Source organism: Phodopus roborovskii, unplaced genomic scaffold, assembly GCF_943737965.1.
Source record: "Phodopus roborovskii unplaced genomic scaffold, PHOROB, whole genome shotgun sequence".
Taxonomy (NCBI): domain Eukaryota; kingdom Metazoa; phylum Chordata; class Mammalia; order Rodentia; family Cricetidae; genus Phodopus; species Phodopus roborovskii.
Genome location: NW_026126480.1, coordinates 14,640,292 through 14,659,523, shown reverse-complemented (window position 1 = coordinate 14,659,523; position 19,232 = coordinate 14,640,292). Strand labels below are relative to the sequence as shown.

At 38.7% G+C, this 19,232-nt stretch overlaps 1 protein-coding gene across 1 annotated transcript; it reads right to left on the bottom strand.

The window, feature by feature from the left end:
* Positions 1-4,420: 4,420 nt before the first annotated feature.
* On the bottom strand, positions 4,421-5,377 carry LOC127228022 (olfactory receptor 51H1). The gene has a single exon (XM_051192460.1). It carries the CDS (start codon positions 5,375-5,377, stop codon positions 4,421-4,423), a length of 957 nt encoding a protein of 318 aa, XP_051048417.1.
* Positions 5,378-19,232: the final 13,855 nt, after the last annotated feature.

Here is a 19,232-nt window from a genome sequence, read left to right as displayed (position 1 = left end):
CAGATTTTAATTCTTTGTGATGAAAACATCCAAATTATTGTTTTCAAGGTTTAGAAACTAGAAAAGTGATTTGCCATACATTTCTCTCCTATTTAGCTTATGTCTGTCTATACCTTAATTATCACACAACCCAGGAGTAATTCTGATACCAGAATAACTATTTTTATTGTATATAAACATGCAAACATTCTCCATTCAAACCACATAAACAAACATTATGAATTAAGTCCAGATTCTTTCTTCAGCCTGTCTTTGCCATTGATGTTTGTGGCAGCCAGACTATTTTAGTCTTCATACAAAGAAAACATTTTGTTTCAGAATCTGAGGATGTCTGAAACGCCAAAAGTATATTTTTCTTAGGAAACCCAAGAAACAATGTTCAAAATACATTTTAATTATAATTTAAAATAAAATGCCTTAGAGAAAACTGATCTGGAGTGTATTGCCACCCTCATTATTTGTTAGTGAAATAGACTATCAGGCAAAGGCAAGAAACTAGTAAGGGACCATGGAGAGATTTCAAGGCAAGGCAGATACACGGTAAGTGATATAAATTGGAAGAGGGGTAATAATGGGATAGATAGGATTAATTTGGATAGCTGATATGAGGACAGAGTAGGAGGGAGCCTTGGTAAGGATTACTAACACTGAAGACCTTTGAAAAGGCCATATTGGAAGAAAAAAAACTATACATGTAACAATACACATATACATATACATCCATATACATGAAGATTTAAGTAGAGTTATCCTGTCACAGGGTAGTATTATTTTCCCCAGACACTATAGGGTATCAAATTAAAAAGCCTAGGGCCGGGTCTGGGTTACATTTTTACAACTGGTCAGTGGAATGCCTTAAATGCCCAAACACTACAGGCTAATAATACTGCTCTTGGTTTCCCTCCAGAACTTGACATTAGTCCATATTGCTGAATATATCACATACTTGAGCCATAGGATTTGGAGAGACAAACTTGTTGCTTATCTGGAGACTGTATCCATACTGACTGGTTTTCTATGTACATTATCAGACAATCACCTTATTCAACTGTGAATTCTGTGGGCTACAATAATGACTGGGCTGACGAAATATATCCACTAGTACCACAGTAGCATGAATGTTAGGAGAGGAACCAATCTTGTTAGATTTAAAGCCCACTTCACAAAACAGAACCTATATCTGGTACAAAAACAAACAAACAAATACAACCTAAGGCTGTTGGTCATAGGACCCAGGGGAAAATCTAGTACTATTATTCTGATAAACGAACATAGTGCTAAAGTGTTACCTAAATTCTTATCTTTATACCCATAGGCTAGTGGGTGTATCTCCTAATCCCTAATCCTCACCAAAGAAACTTCGTTTTGGTAACTAATGCAGATTCCTGACTCTAACCAGAGAAACAGGAAAATCTAAAGGAAATGGATAATTTTCTTGATGCATACCACTTATCAAAGTTAAATCAAGATAAGGAAAACAATTTAAACAGACCTATAAACCCTAGTGTAAGAAAAGTATAAAAAGTCACCCAAACAAAATAGCCTAATTGCAGACGATTTTAGCTCATAATTCTACCAGATTTTTAACGCAGATTTAATGCCAATATTATATTACTTGAATTGTCCCACAAAATAGAAACAGAAGGAGCATTACCTAATTTGTTTTATGAGGACACCTTTACCCTGATACTCAAACCACAAAGAGACAAAACATAACATGGGCATTATAGACTAATTTCCTTTATGAACATAGATGTGAAGATTCTCAGTCACGTACTTGCAAACTGAATTAAGAATACATCAAAAGAATCTTCTATCATGGACAAGTAGGCCCAGAAATGAAGGAATGCAGGGATGGTTCAACACACATAAATCAATAAATGGAATCATATATATATATATGTATGTATGTATGTATGTATGTATGTATATATATGATCATCTCATTACACCAGAAAAGAACTTTAACAAAATCCAATACCCCTTTATGATAAAAGTCCTGGAGAGTTTCAAAAGAATACAAGGGACATAACTTACAGCAAGCCCATAGAAACATCAAACTAAATACAGATAAACTCAAGACAATCCCACTGAAGGCAAGGACAAGACAAGGTTGTTCAGGCCACCACACCCATTCAGCCTAGTACTTCAAGTCTTAGCTACAACAATTTTGAAAGAAGGAAGTGAAAATATATTTATTTTCATATGTTATGATACTGCATGCACACAAATGACCCTAAAAAATCCACTAAGGAACTATTCCAGCTAATAAACACTTTCAGCAAAGTAGCTGAATATAAAATTAACTCACAGAAATAGTAGATTTCCTATATACAAATGACAAATGGACTGAGAGAGAAATCAGGGAGACAACAACACCTTTTACAATAGCCTCAAATAATATAAAATATTTTGGGGGTAACTCTAACCAAGCAAGTGAAAGACTTATGTAATAATAATAATAAAAGACCTTGAAGTCTTTGAAGAAAGAAGTAGACAATATAAGAAAATGGTAAGATCTCCCATGCTCATGAATTGGTAAGTTACATAGTAAAACTGGTCATCCTACCAAAAGCAATCTAGAGATTCAATGCAATCACCATCAAAATTCTAACATAATTCTTTATAGATCTTGAAACGATAAATTCTCAGATTCATATGAAAAAACAAAAAGCACACATAGATAAAAACAATCCTAAACATTGTAGGTAGGAACTGCTGGAGGTTTCACCATTCCTAATTTCAAGTTATATTCCAAAGCTATGATAATAAAAACAGCATGTTATTGGCTCAAAAACAGACACATTGATTGATGGAATTGAATTGAAGACCCAGACATAAATCCACACAACTATGGACACCTGAGTTTTGAAGAAGCTATAAATAAACACTGGAAGAATATCATCTTCACCAGATTTTCCTGATCAAACTGGATAACTGCAAGTAGAAGAAAGTACGTAGAGGAGCCATACTTATCACCCTTCACAAAACTCATCTCCAAATGGATCAAAAACTTCAATGTAAACCAGATACACTGAACCTGATACCACAGAAAGTGGGGAATATTCTTGAACTCATTGACACGAAGACCTAAGACAATTGAGAAGCTTCTGTAAGGTCAAGGGTATTGCCATTTGGTCAGAACAACAGTCTAGAGAATGGCAAAAGATTTTTAGCAACTCCATAATCAATAGAGAACTAATATAAAAATACATAAAGAACTCAAGAAACTAGATATCTTGTCTGTGAAAATCAAATTTCTTTTAATGACTTCTTTTTCACTCCAAGTTTACAACCTTTCTAACACTCTTCATTTAGAACAACCCTAAACATGCTTATTACTCAACATGTGAAATGAAATCTTTATTTAAAATACTCAAAATATACCTATTATACAAAATATACATATTCAAAGTATTCAAAAATATTCATCTCAGCTAACCTCCACATGAAATCTCTGTCTACCATGATACTCAACATTCTTGGGAAACTCTGCATGGCTAGGCCTTGACCTATAACAGCAATCACTTTGTGGCTTGATTTTTTTTTTCTTCTTGGAACTGATGCCTAATTTTCCCCTTGATAGACATGCCGTGAACCTCAGATGAGCTAACATGCAAAATTATCTAACACTGTGTCTTTTACTTTTACTTAGTAGTCTACGAATGGAAGTTCTTATCTTCCCCAGTGTTCAATGTTCTTAAACAATTCTTACTTTTAAATAGCACCTTATAGCTCAGAAATAGCACTAATAATGGCTTCTTATTACATTTATTGTTCAATTTCGTTCATAATCATTGTAGATACAAAGAAATGTTGTTTCCATTTTCGAAACTCAAAACTATGTCTAAAGAAAATTAATATAAGACCTGGTGTCAATCAGCTCCCAGCTGGATAGCTGAAAGTTACCCTCAAGTGTTTGTTCTCAAGTTGTGCAATAGAACTGTACTTTGATTTGCATTTATATTGTTAATTATAAAACTTAACCATTTTTCTGTTTTAAAATTAATTTAATAGAGTATTCTTCCTTTTCTCTTGTTACTTAATAAATATAGTTATTTTTTTCTCATCTACTACATTCATGCCAGCAGACCCTATCAGAAATGCCTGAAATTACTATGTTCAATAAAATTCATTGTAATAACTATATTTTCAAAATAGTATTAGTAATATTCCCTGTTTTATCTAGTATATAACAAACCTTAGCTATATGTTTACAGAGAAATATAGATCATGTTTATCTCATCTTTTGTTAAGAAAGACAATTTGGCACAACAAAATAAAGCATTCATTTTCTGAGCAGGAAAATATGTCCTTACACAATTCAACTCACACAGAAAACTTTAAAAAATAAACGTATTTTATTTTCCTAGTATATTTGATTTTTTACAGAACTGTTTTTCTCTCAAACTGGTAAGTTTTAACCCTCTGTAGTAATTTTGGTTCGAACAAATATCTGGATAATCTTTTTTCGTATTTCCTTAGTCTTCACAGTATAAACTATGGGGTTTAGCACAGGGGGAACAAGAAGGTAAGCATTTGCCATAAGAGCATGAGTCAGTGGTGATAGGTGCTTTCCAAAGCGATGGATGACTGATACCCCAATCAATGGCACGTAGAAGATAAGTACAGCACAGATGTGTGAAACACAAGTGTTGAGAGCCTTCAACCGGCCCTCCCCAGAGGCAATAGCCATCACTGTGCGGAGTATGAACACATAGGAAAAGAGGATAGAGAGGGAGTCAGAACCCTTGGTAAAGATGACAGCTATAAGGCCATAGAGACTGTTGACACGGGTGCTGGCACAGGCAAGGCGCATAACATCTTGATGGAGGCAGAAGGAGTGGGAGAGGATGTTGGAGTGATAAAACGGGAGCCTTTTGATGAGGAAAGGCACAGGGAAGACCACACAGACTGCTCTTGACAAGATGAGTATCCCTATTTTACAGACCACACCATTGGTTAAAATGGTGCCGTATCTGAGAGGGCTCCAGATTGCTATAACACGATCAATGGCCATTGCGACTAGCACTCCTGACTCAATAGCTGAGAAGGTGTGAATGAAGTACATCTGAATAAGACAACCATCAAAGGTAATGAATTTGTAGTTAAACCAGAAAATGCCAAGCATAGAGGGCAGAGTACACAGGGTGAGCCCCATATCCGCAAATGCCAGCATACACAGAAAGTAGTACATGGGAATGTGCAGAGATGATTCAGACTTGATTGTAGAAATGATAATGCCATTGCCAAAGAGAGCAATGACATATATTGCACCCAGTGGGAATGCCATCCAATAATACTTCTGCTCAAGTCCGGGGATTCCAGTTAACACAAAGTATGGGTGCTGGAATTGGGAGTGATTATGATCTGCCATGAAGTCAATATGATATAGGCATGAAGAGGAATCTTTGGGAATCCAGATAAGTGGTTTCCTAAAAATACAATGATAGATTATTTGTGTGTCACAATCTGACCTCCCTAGGAGTACAGCCTTTTATATTTCCTCATGAATGTGAATCTGGAGTCACTGAAATGACCACACTAAGGAAGATCCTGTTTGAATACATTTCTGATGGGCCATGGAAAATGACACACTCAGGTACACATAAGCCATAGTCAGCTTAAACCTACCAATCTACAAAGCAAAAATCCCCTGTCCTATCTTTTCTTCCCCATCAATATCCTATAGGTTGACAAATCAGCAGCTGAGGAGGTTGAACATCCTCCTTGAAAATCTTTCAACCTTAAGACACTGTTTTCTTAATTAATTGATTAGAGTCAAGATTACTAAGGATCTGAGAAACACACATTTTATATTCAGAATCCAGCTCTGCCTGAGCAAACTCTGTGTGACTCACACCTAGGGCAATACAATGCCAGTGACTGACTGAGGATACATTACACAGTACAATTCTAATGATGTTAGTAAGAAATAGGAAATTCTGATTTGTCATAATGATAGCCAGTCCTACCAGTAACACTCCTTTGTCCCAGTTCATATTTGTATGTTTCTACTCAAAGCACATCTCTTCATCCTTCTGAGTTTGGATGTAAGCACAGATTTGTCCTTAATCCAAATACTTCAGCCACAACAAACATTAAAATGAAAGTATTTGTCTCTTCAGAATTGCTGTGATACTAGCAAAAGACTGAATGAATCGTGATTGTGGACACAACATTAAAATCCTTTCGAGAGGATGCTATTTATTCTGTCAGCATAGGATACATTGGAGTTCACCCAAAGATCATATCAGATTACAGGTATCTATTTCTAAGGAACACTTATCATGTAACACACCCCGATTGGGGGAAGAAGCATAGTGACCTTAATGGAAATCTGTAGTTAACACTTATATTACCAGAACCAATATCTGTGTTATGTTTTTGGTTTTTTTTCCAAAGATCCCCTTGAGAAAGTCATGGTATACTTTCAGCCAGAAGCAAAGCATAACCAAAAGGATCACTGTGAAGAAAAAAAAAAGATAACATGACTTGGTATGAAGATAATTTAGAATAAATGTGTTATTAGTGTTAATATTGGTTTTTTATGTGTTTCTTGATTTTGTTGTTTCTGGAGTTTTGTTTGTTTGTGTGTGTGTGTGTGTGTGTTAGTTTTTTTGTTTTGTTTTGGTTTGGTTTTGGTGAGGCAGTGTTCTTTTTAGTCATTGGAAGTTGAAGCTGGTACATTCTCCCCTAACACAACAAATAATAATAATTACTATCCCTTGTAATTAAAAACAGTTTCACCCTCTGCTCTGTTATTGCTAAGCAGCTCACCCTGTGGTTGTGCATCCATTCCTGGTTGATTCTCTGACATGATGGAAGAATATATTATAAATGTTTGTAACTGTGCTTTAACTCTCCTAGAAATCTAACTCCAGAAGGTTTCTTACTGAGTTAAGACATTTTACTACTTCTATGCAATGGTCATTTCTTTCCATTATACTTATGAAATGCTGTTTACTATTTGCCAAAATATTCCATCTTTTATATAGTGTTTTATATATACATTTTCTAACTCTTCAATAAATTATTGTATCAGATGTTTGTGCTTGAGTGCTTTTTGAGAATGAAAATTCTTATCAAGAAAAATACCTGTAATACAGAGTGGTGATAAAAGAGATCTTAAGAGGTGAGCAAGTAAAAGAGGGTAAGTAGGGTGGAAGAAACTGAGAAGGGAAATATTAAAGGATCAGTAGATATAAAAAGTGATGAATTTAATAATTTATTAATAGAATCTTGAATTATCATTCTTTGATATCATTCTTTCATTCATTTTAGGAGCAAAATTCCATGAGAACAAGAGATAAGGAACTGCATAGCCTTGTTGAAATTATGGCTAAGTGCCAGGGTAATTGCAGACTCAGTCAGAAAAGGCAAAGTCACAGCAGCCCTTCGCAGAGACCCCTTTTGACATGAATCTTCAAGTCTTTCTATTTATCTAAATTAGATAAGATTTAGAAAACAGATGGAACTCAACTCTGTTCTCTGAAGATTGTGCTCTTGGACCCAAAGCTGTGGCTTGGGCAGTCTGATGGAGCCCTGGCCTTCTACCTTCTGTACTGCCTTCTTTCTGGTGGGAGAAGTACCAGGCCTTGTGAACATTCTGCATCTGCACCTTAAGCTCCTCCTAGTCTTGCAGCTTCAACTGCACATATTAGGGTGAAGAAGCAGATGGAATTTATGTTATCAGAGTAGCCACAAAGAAACAAAAATGGACTTTAATTTTCTGTAAAGCAGTAAGTAACTTCTGGGACTCTTGATGTCTTGGGTATTGGTTAAAAAAAATTAGACTATGATGGCCAGGATTGGAATTAAAAAGGAGAAATTTACTACACTTCAGTATTTCCAGATATATAAAGGCCAGGCAAAACTAAAGAAATAAGAATAAAATAAAACCCTCCCACATAGATTAATTGTAGACAACTTCATAATCCCACCACAAGAGTAAATTTCCAAATGTGATTCCAAATATAGAAATGAGAAAACTGTAATCCATAGGTGACAATTATCTTCTGCCAGCATTAACAGCATAGCTGAAATCCATTCCCTCAAAGTCAGTGTGTTTGTTCACTCTGGAAAACAGTACACCACCTATACCACTAGACTACAGAAGTTCAGTTTCACACCTTTCCCTTAAAGTAGATGTGAGTGGGAAAGAGAACAAGTAGATGTGAATAGGAAAGAGACCAACACACAAGCTATATAGGGTTTAGATCAAAGCTAAGAGGGTTTAGATAAAGGAAACACTCTAGGATGCTGCTATACAGCTTTCTGAAAACTTTTTCCTGTAGCCAGCTTTATTCTCTCATTTTTCTCTCACACTTACCTGACTGTTGAGTGAACCCTAACTAGGTAAAGATATTAAACAGAACAACAGAGGTTCATCTGGCAAAACCATTGCCATGACACTATTAGGACTTTTATGTACTAACCTACTCCAGCAATCTCCCCTTTATTGTGCCATGGAAACTTTTGAAGATCCCCTGAGCTTCCAAAACAGAGACCTCTCTAGGGCAACTAAACTATCCCTAGCCACTTAGGTCTAAAAAGTGAGATTAACCCTGAGGACACTAGTTAGTAAGAGGGGGAGTTTCAGAAACTGGATAGTACCCCATAACATCTCTTAATGGCCATTGAAGGTATCTCATAGTTTCCATGCAATGAACAAATGGTATTCATTTTAATTTATATCAAAATGCATCCAAATTTAAAAAAAAAACTTCAAAGAAAAACACTTTCATTGTTACCCCATTTGAAAAAAATTCCAAAGTTATGATTTTCTCATTTTTTTCTTGTATCTCACTTCATTTTTCAGTCATCAATATCCATCTAGCAAATCTAGTCATAAGTCATGATCTTTACAAAAGGAAAGTGAGAGGACATTTTGGAAGCCATTAATTAATGCCTTCATCAATCAAAAGAGAATGAATTCTACAATATCCAATTTTCACTTCAAGTAACAGTAACAGAAAAGTAATATCTCAACATCAGTCATAATAAGCAATGTCTTCCATAATATTATTTATTGAATGTATTCATAGTTTTGTCTTTCATACACATGGTCTTCATAAATTTGGTGAGTATATTGTCCTTTTGTTCAGAATTTGTAGGAATTAAATTACAGAAATAACATAGTACAGAAGTAGCAGAGAGGAGCTCTTCTCTGGCCAAAGTGTGTTCTTGAGTCCTGAGATCTAAATGGGCAGGAAGAAATATTGGCAAAATAGAAAAAGATAAAGAAAGTTGTGTGCTGAGCCCAGCTCCAAACCTCTATTCTTTTATCTGCATGCTAGTTGCAGATTTATTCAGCAATGATGCAGAAATTCTCATAATCTCCGAATCCTTCAAAATGTTGAGTTTCCGGACTCAACGTTCTCCTTTACATCACACACTCATGTGGTAGTATGATGAGCAGGCGAATAACATGAAGATCTGCTCTGCTTGAGGCATTTGTATTCCAGTGCTCTTTGTAAATATGCCATCTCACAATACAGCTGTGCTGTTAATCAGTTTTTCTCTCATTTCAGACACATAAGTATTGGTATAATTGAATCATCATAATATTATTTTAAATGCTTAATCAGTATTATTTAATTACTTATTCAAGTCAATCAAGTGTATCTCTATGGAATCTAATTTCTGTTGTCTTTCTGTCATACCATGTCAGCACAAGTATAAAACTTTAACAAATATCATCACATCATTTTTATTTTAATATGTTGATTTGTGGGAAGCCACAGTCCCAAGAAGGTGCCTGGCTGGATAGCAGGTAGTCTGAGCTTAGCTGTAAACAAGCCTTATTTGGAAGTGCTTGATGGATTTGGTGTGCTTCCTCCTTCTGTGGCCTATCAGGGATCGCCAGGTGGCATGAGCTGATTGGACATTGAGCGCACATTTAAGGGCTTGCTGGGGCTGGGGAAAGCGGAAGCTGATGTATAAGGTTCCTGAATAAACTGCTTGAAGAAGAGTCGTGGTAGAGTTTCCTTGCTGGCCGAGGTAGACGCGAGGAGTGGTGGCCCATACGGGGATTCTCTCTCCATGGGTGAACGGAGGAACTTCCTGCAGTCAGGGTAGTGGACTGGTAAGTCCCAGGTAAGGTGGAACCAAGTTAAGGACCTCGGAAAAGAGGCAATAAGGTCTCCGGTAGGAGCGATAAAGTTCCGGGATTGGACAAGGTAAAAGTAACCAAAAGTGAAAGTATGGGGTATTCGACATCACAACCCATTTATCTCGCTCTTCAGGAGCTGTTGCATTCTGAGAGAATCTGGATACTGTACGGTATTATATTGTCTTTGTATTGTTTGACTACTGAGGAAACAACAACTGTTAAAGGAAATGCTACTGGGTTAATCCAATTTATATATTTTAAAAATGCTTTGACTCCAAAATTTAAGTTCAAGGACAAGAAAATAAAAAGCTGTGGATTCCTTCTAGACTAATGTGGTTTGAGCAAGCCAGACCCCCTGAAATAACTGCTGCTTTTGCAATAGCTCAAGTGGAAGCTCTTAATCACCACATGGTGAAACCATTTTGAAGAATAATGCCACCTGGATTAGAGGTTGATGGCCTAGAGCCTGGGAAAGCGTTAACTTGACTATCCCCCCCACCTCCCCAAAACCCAGGTGGGCTCCTTATTGTAATCAAAACCCAGCTCAATTGGAGCCTCTAATCCTTTTGTGTTTGTGATTATCAATAACAACTTTACAAGCTCTAGTGAGACAATGCTAAATTGTACACCTCAAATATGCTTCTATTCTTTATGTTGGGATGGAGGAAAATTTCCTTTGGCCCTTGTGACCAGAATGCCCAGGTATGTTCCGGTTCCGGTAGAGAGCCCAAGCACCATGACCCTCTTTAGACAGAGGAGAGATTTTGGAATCACTGCTGCTATTGTGGTTGCCATTATAGCTGGAGCTGTGGGAGCCACCACGGCTGCCATTGCCCTGCATTCTACTGTCCAGACTGCAGCTGCCTTAAATAAACTGTCAGCGAATATAGCCACTGCTTTGGACATACAATCTTCCCTTAATGATCAATTAAAAGGTGGTATTATGGTCCTGAATCAACGAATTGATCTAGTTCAGGAACAGATTGACACTTTGTGGCAGTTGGCACAAATTGGATGTGAATGGAAGATGATGGGGCTATGTGTGACCTCTGTGCCATATCAAAAGTATTCGGTGGCTGCCAATATGTCTAACTAGCTTTCTCAGTATCTTTTAGGCAATTGGTCTGGCAAATTCGATAAATTAATGCAGGACCTGAGACTTTCCTTCGTGCATGTGAATTCCACCCTGGTCGATGTCTCGGTTGCAGAGGGACTATCTACATGGATCACTCAAGCCATGAACCACCTGAAAGAATGGGCAGGAATGGGTGCCCTGGGAGGGGTGCTTATCCTAGTCAGTCTCATTGCCTTATGGTGTATCTGTAGGATGAGGGTTACACAGCTGAGAAGTAATGCCATGATTGCACAAGCCTTCACAGCCCTAGAGGCAGGGCAATCACCTCAGGCTTGGTTAACTGTGTTAAAAGGCTAAGCAGTCATCACGCTCAGGATGTGAGACGAAGTACTGCACTTGAGGCCAGCTTCTAGCAGCTTCATGGAGGGCAAATCTGATTGCATATGGGTTGGTATCATAATCCCATCTCTGAGAAAAGATACTGGACGGGTGTGGCACCAGCTTGGCTGATAACTGGGCACAGGGCCATTACAATGTCCCTTGTTCATCAGAGATTAGACCTCTACCCTTGCCTGTTGCATTTAAAACAAAAAGGGGGAACTGTGGGAAGCCACAGCCCCAAGATGGCACCTGGCTGGATGCCAGGTAGTCCGAGCTTAGCTGTAAACAAGCCTTATTTGGAAGTGCTTGATGGATCTGGTGTGCTTCCTCCTTCTGTGGCCGATCGGGGATCGCCAGGTGGCATGAGCTGATTGGACATTGAACGCACATTTAAGGGCTTTCTGGGGCTGGGGAAAGCGGAAGCTGATGTACAAGGTTCCTGAATAAACTGCTTGAAGAAGAGTCGTGGTTGAGTTTCCTTGCTGGCTGAGGTAGATGCGACAAGTAATTGATTGATTAAAAAAACACAGCTTTCTATCCACCAATATATTACTAACCATTTATTGAAGTGATATTTTATAATTTATTAAAGCTTGCCTGAGGACTCAGAAAGCAAAGTCGGCCACAAAGCCATAGAAGTCAAGCACACACCTTGAATTCCAGCAGCCAGAAGCTGGGAGTTGGTGGTACACACCTGTAATACTCGGACTCCGGATTAAGAGAAAGACAGGTCTTTCTGAGTTCAAGGTCATCCAGTGATATGTGAGATTATCAGTCTAAAGTAGTAACAGATCACATGCCTTTGATCCCAACACGAGAGCGTTATAAAAGATAGAAGCAGGGTCTTCAGTATTCAGTGGGAGGCATTCATTCTCCAGCCACATCAAAGATAGGAGCATTCATTCTCCAGCCATGCTGAGGAGAGGCAGCAGTCTGAAACTTGGTGAAGAGTTCATGCATGGATTAGCACTTTCAGCCTGAGCTTGAGCTGAGAGCTAGTGGTCTCCTGCTTTGCTTTCTTGATCTTCAGCTTGAACCCCAATATCAGTCTCTTGATTTATTTATTTTTTCATGTTACAATTTAGCTTTTTAACTCAGTTGAATACAAATTCATTATTGAGATTATGATACATTTCTATAAATAATAAGAGGCAGGCTATCCACAGACCTTCTCCTCTCTCACTCTGTTCCCCTAAACCAATGGTTCTGAACCTATGAGTCACACCCTTTTGGAGATTTAATGATGCTTTCTCAGGGGTCACCTAAAATTACAGTAGCAAATTTATAGCTATGAAGTAGAAATGAATATATTTTACAGTTGGGGGTCATCACAACATGTGGAACAGTATTGAAGGGTTGCAGCATTAAGAAGGTTGAGAGCCAGTGCCCTAGACCCAATGCCTGAGTCTCAACCCTGGTGTTGCAACAGATCCCCAGTTGCAGCTTCCCTATCCCCTGCCCATGTCTCTTGTGAACCCCATGACCATCTTCCCCTTACCTCCACCCCCTGCACTCATTACTATGTCCCAGCCTCCAACTCCAGTAGGTACCCACTGTTAGGCCATTCCTGCCAAAAAAAAAAAAAAAAAAACAGGTAGTCTTCCCACAGACCTTCTCCCCTATCACTGTTACTCCAAACCCAATCCTTCAAGTTTTTTCCCCATAGTGCTGTAACAGGATACCAGCTGCAGCCTCCACTCCCTCCTGCCTGTATCCCCTGAGGATCCCACTGACCATCACCTTTTAGCCTCCCTTACCATACTAGTTTCCCCGTATCCCAGCCACCAACATTGCCTGTGAATACACCAGCTGAGCAAGTCAGTAGAACAGGTAAAACAGAGTCATACACTCTCTAAAAATCTAGAGATGAGAAACAGGAAGCAATGAACAAAGCATGTACCGAACAAAGGCAAATCCAGAAATCAACACCTAGACCTGTGATCATCTCAAAACCAGATGCCTTGTTGCACTGTAAAAACACAATAAGTGACAGCAAGGACAATATGTCTCTACTAGAACCCAGCTATCCTACTACAGCAGGCTGTAAATATTCCAACATAGCTGAAACACAACAAAAAGATACAATAATGATAGAAGTCTATAAAGAGGAAATGAATAAACCCCTTAAAGAGATCCAAGAGAAAACTAAGTTTGAAGGAAAGTAATAAAATTGTTTAAGACCTGAAAGTAGAAATAGAAGAAAAATTTTAAAAATACAAATTGAGGGAATTATTATTCTTTCATATATTACATCTCCACCTCAGTTTTTCCCCCTTCTTCTCCTCTCAATCCCTTTCACCCACCTCTCCTCTTCCTCAGATTCACTCCTCCTCCACTTCCCTATAGAAAAGGGCAGGCCTCTGAGGAATGTCAACCAAACATGGCTTATCATGTTGCAATAAAACTAGGAACATCCCCTCATATTATGGCTTGAGGAGGCAACACTATAGGAGGAAAAGGGTCCAAAACACAGGCAAGAATCAGAGACAGAGTCAGCTCTCACTGTTAGGTGTCTCACAAGAACACCAAGCTACACAACCATAACATATGAAGAAGACCTGGGTCATGAAGGCTCACTGATTGTCACTTGTGTCACAGAGCCCCTGAGAACTCTGATTAGTTGACTCTGTAGGTCATTTTCTTGTGGTGTCCTTGACCTGTCTGGCTTCAACAATCCTTCCTTGCCCCCTTTCACAGGATTCTCCAAGCTTCACCTAATGTTTGACTGTGGGTCTCTGCTTCTACTCCCATCAGTCGTTGTATGATGCCTCTCTGATTATGATTATACTAGGATCTAAGCTACATGTACAACAGATATCAGAAATCATGTCACTGGTGTTTTTAACAACTTGTGTTTGGCTCTATCCAAGGTCTCTGGGATATCCAGACTCTGGTTTCTGGCCTTCCAGGTAGTGTCAGGCATGGGCTCCCTCTCATGGCATGGGTCTCATATTGGGCCAGTCATTGGAATGGCTACTTCCACAAGCTCTAACTTAGATGTCTCTCAACCAAAGAGTGAAAAAGAAAATGTGATACATTTACACAATGGAGTATCGCTCAGCTGTTTTTTTTTTCTTTTTTTTTTAATTTAATTTATTATTTTACATGTCGATCCTGGTTCCCTCTCCCCCCTCCCTCCCTCTTGTTTACCCTCTCTGCCCCCTCACATGCACCATGACCACCTCCCCTCCCAACTCCCCACCCCAATTCCACATGTAGGGCAATGCTATCCAGGTGGGGTCATGAAGATCTGACAGGTCATTTGAAGTAGGGACTAGGACTTCTCTCCTGTCTCCAGATTAAGGCAGTATCCTTCCATGGGGGATGTGTTTGCAAGGACCTTTTGTGCACCAGGGATACATCCTGGTTCCACTCTCTGAGGTCCCTTAGACTGCTCAGACAGCCGCAAACTAACAATTTGAGCAACCATGGAAAGGCTACCATAAATGCCCTTCCCAGATAGATCAACAACTAACTTATCCATGGAGCCCTCATCTAATACCTGTTGGAAACAAAAGCAAACACTGATAACTAAACACTGAGTCGAACTAGAATCCAGATGCAGAAGGAGAGGACAAGACCAGGTTGCAGAAACACATAGAGACAGCTGACCTGAACAAGGAGGAACTAACGGGCCAACAGACTGATAGCTGGGAATCCAGCATGGGACTGACTCAGGCCCCCCTGACCATGGGTCTCAGCCAGAAGGACTCAGCTGTTTTTGTTGTTGTTGTTGCTTGTTTGTTTGTTTGTTTTGTTTTCTATTTTTTGATTTAAATTAACAACAAGCTTTTCTTTTTTCATGTCAATCCCAGTTCACTCTCCCTCACCTCCTTCTCTGCTCTCCACCAATCCCCTATCCCATTCCCTTACTGCTCCTCACGGATGGTGAGGCCTTCCATTGAGGATCTTCAAAGTCTGTTATATCATTTGGAACAGGACCTAGTCCCTCCTCCATGTTCTAGGCTGAAAGAGTATCCATCTTTATGGAATGGGCTCCCAAAGTCCATCCAGTGGCCCCATAGACTGCCCAAGCCTCCTAACTGAAACCCACATTCAAGGGGTCTGGGTCAGTCCTATGCTGGTTTCCCAGCTATCAGTGTGGGATCCATGAGCTCCCCCTTGTTCAAGTCAGCTAATTCTGTGGGTCTCTCCAGCCTGGTTTTGACCCCTTTGCTCATCACTCCTCCCTCTCTACAACTGGATTCCAGGAGTTCAGCTCAGTGCTTAGCTGTGGGTGTCTGCTTCTGCTTCCAGTAGCTACTGGATGAAGGCTCTAGAATGACATAAAAGATAATCATCAATCTCATTATCAGCAGAGGGCATTTAAGATAGTAGCCTCTCCACTATTGCTTAGATTGTTAGCTGGGGTCATCCTTGTAGGTCTCTGAACATTTCCCTAGTGGCAGGTTTCTTGTTAAACCTATAATGGCTCTATCTATTACAGCATCTCCTTTCTTGCTCTCCTCTATTCTTCCCCTGACTCAATCTTCCTGCACCCTCATGTCCTCCCCTCCTTTTCTCCCCTTCCCTTTCCCCTGCCTCCCTCTCCCCCAACTGCTCCCAGTTTGCTCAGGAGATGTTGTCCCTTTCCCCTTCTGTGAGGGACTATATATGTCTCTCTTAGGGTCCTCCTTGTTTCCTAGCTTCTCTAGCGGTGTGGATTGTTTTACTGGTGTTTAATATTCATATATGAAAGTTTTTCTTTATCTTATTATAACTTATTTTGGTTGCTGTCTCTTATAAGCCCATTCTCTTCCAATAAGAAGCAGAAAGTGATTAGATCCAGAGGGTAGGGTAGATGGTGGGAAACTGGGAAAAGCAGAGGAAGGCAAAACTATAATCAGGATATAGGCATGAGAAAAGAATCCATTTTTATTAAAAAATTAAACACAATAAATGACACATTTTGATAATGTGTTTCCTAAACATTTCAATATTACCCTCCCCTCTTTCTAAGAATATTAGTTTATTCATGCCTTCTACTTAAACTTGGTCATTATCTCTTTTCATTTCAAAAACAGGTTTATTTCCTTATTATCTTTCCCCAATTCTTTTATTTCCTTTAGCTATGAGCAAGAAATGAAGTGTTCTTAAATTATATGATTGTGAGTTTTTTTCAGAAGTATAAACAAGCAATATTTGATACTGATTAAAATTGACTAGATGTGTTTGATTACTGGTAACTATTCAATTCTATTATTATGTAAACTAAATTTTGTGAGGATCTTATGAAAAATCCTAGTCAGGGCAAGCTGATAATAGAATAATTCATTCACAAATAATTTGTAGGAGTATTTAATACTTCTATCTACCCTTGAGTGATCTTCTGTCTTCTCCACCAAAGACACTGTGTTTGAGACAGGGTAATATGTAGCCCATGCTGGTCTAAAATTTGCTATATAGCTGTGGCTGGCCTGAATCATTTATCCTCCTGCATCCACCTCCCAGTTTCTAGAATTACAGGCATACACCATTACACCAAGCTTTGTGTCCGAACAGTCATTTTTTTTTTATTTTCTGAGATCATGATATAATTAAATCATTTTCTCCTTTCCTTTTCTCCCTTGAAACCCTTTGTTCTTTTCAAGTTCATGGTCTCTTTCTTCATTAAGTGTTATTACATGCATGCATACATATTCCTAAATAAGTAAGTACAAGCTGTTCAGTCTATTTAATATTACTCATATGAGTGTTGATGGGAGATGAACTAAATATTGTTAACTGTGATTCTTATTTTATAATTGTTGTGTGATATATTTTGCTATGTTAAGGTTAAAACCCTTCTTTTTATTTAGACAGAAAAGAGGAGATGATGGGAGATGTCATTCTGTATATGTTTCTCATACTGGTTAATGAATCAAGCACTGTTGGCCAATAGGAAAGCTAGACAGGTGGAACTAGGAGATGAGGAGGAAAGAGGAAGGAGGAAGGAGGAGTCAGCATGGAGAATCTGGAGAAAGCAGAATGCCGGCCGGCTCCCCGGTAAGAGAAGACCACATGAAAATACATAGATCAGCAGAAATGGGCTAATACTTAAGACAGAGCTAGCCAATAAGAAACTAGTACCAGGACAATAGCATTATATCAATTACAGTCTTAGTGTGTTATTTGCGGCTGGCAAGGCAGCGGGACCAGACCAGCGACAAGAGGAAAAACCTTACTCCTTACAGAATGTTTTCAGGGCTGATCTGAAATAATAATAATCAATTGCTATGTTCTTCCTTTTCTCCCTGGAAACTGAGTTTTAGCCTCAGCATTCCTCAGCTGTCTGTAGTTTTCTGTGTCTTAACTCTCTCAAGTCTTGCTCCTTCCATGTGAGATGCCTGTTGGTGTCATCCCTGTCCACTCATGTTTAGGCAGGCATGTTGGTGAGATGTTAAGGTGTAGCTTCTGATATTCCTAGGAGACATAATCTTACAGCAAACTCTCTGGTCCTCTGGCTTCTACAGTCTACCTACCTCCTCTTCCAATGCAATCTTTGAAGATTAGGTATAGATGTTGTGTTGTCGCTGTATCCGTTGGGACTGGGCTTCATAACTCTGCATTTTGCTTGGTGTGGTTTTCTATAACAGCCTTCATCTGTTCTGTTGCAGAGAAAAGTTTCCTCTTACCAAGCTGGATCTTGCACACTCTTCTCCAGGGTCTAGCAGTGTCCAGCCTTTCTTAACCCTTTGTGAACTATTTCAGAATGAGTTAGTAGAGTTTTTCAGACTCAAGTACATGAATTTATAACCCCAAATCAATAAATATTGTATGATTATGGTCCCAAGGGAAATATGGAAAGGGGAGATGTAAAAGATGAATAACTCCTGAGGACAAATTTTAACATGAATATGGTAATTTCATCAACTTGATTGAATTTATGTCTCAGACATGAATGAAACACAGCTTTGACATATCTGTGAGAATGTTCCAAGAGAGGATTAACTGAGGAAGATATCTTTCCTGTATGTGGGGAGCTGGGATCCCATACAGAATAAAAACCAACAAAAGAAGAAAGCCAGCTGAATGCCACCCTTTGCCTCTCTTGCTTTCTTATCTGCCTAGATGTGAGCAAGCAGCTCCAGAAATTCATTCCACCACCATGATGTCCCTGCCTTGATGGACTGTAATCACTAAATCCTGGGTGAAGTGACTCAGTGTTCCCTTAAGTCATTTATGTCTGCTATCTTGTCAGGGCAGTGAAAAAGTCACCAATACGATGAAATTGGCAAATGTTCTTCTGAGAGTATTAATTTAATTGCTTTTCATATTTATATACAATGAAATTCACACTTTCTCATACTGTTTCATATGTTTTGAGAAATGTATAGAGTCTTGTAAACACCAACCTGATCATGACACAAAAGTGTTCCAACATTCCAAACACATTCACTGAAGTAACCCCAGTGCTTCCCTTTGCTGTCTTGACCCAAGCAATCTGCATCTATTCTTTCACTATAGTCTTTGTTCACCTAAAATATCATATAAATAAAATTTCATGGTATGTAGTCTTTTGTAGCTGGATTCCTTTACATATCATGAGTTAAAGTGGCATTCCATGCAAAGGTGGACAATTTTCTGTTCATTCCTTCAGCAATTAAATGGTGATTAGTTAGTTATAACATTTCCAAAGCACTGGTGTGAGTTTTATATTCTATAAATTTTTATTTCTCTTTA

Bases quoted from the DNA above. Each gene is read 5' to 3' on its own strand.
- LOC127228022 (XM_051192460.1), bottom strand. From the start codon at position 5,377: ATGGCAGATCATAATCACTCCCAATTCCAGCACCCATACTTTGTGTTA.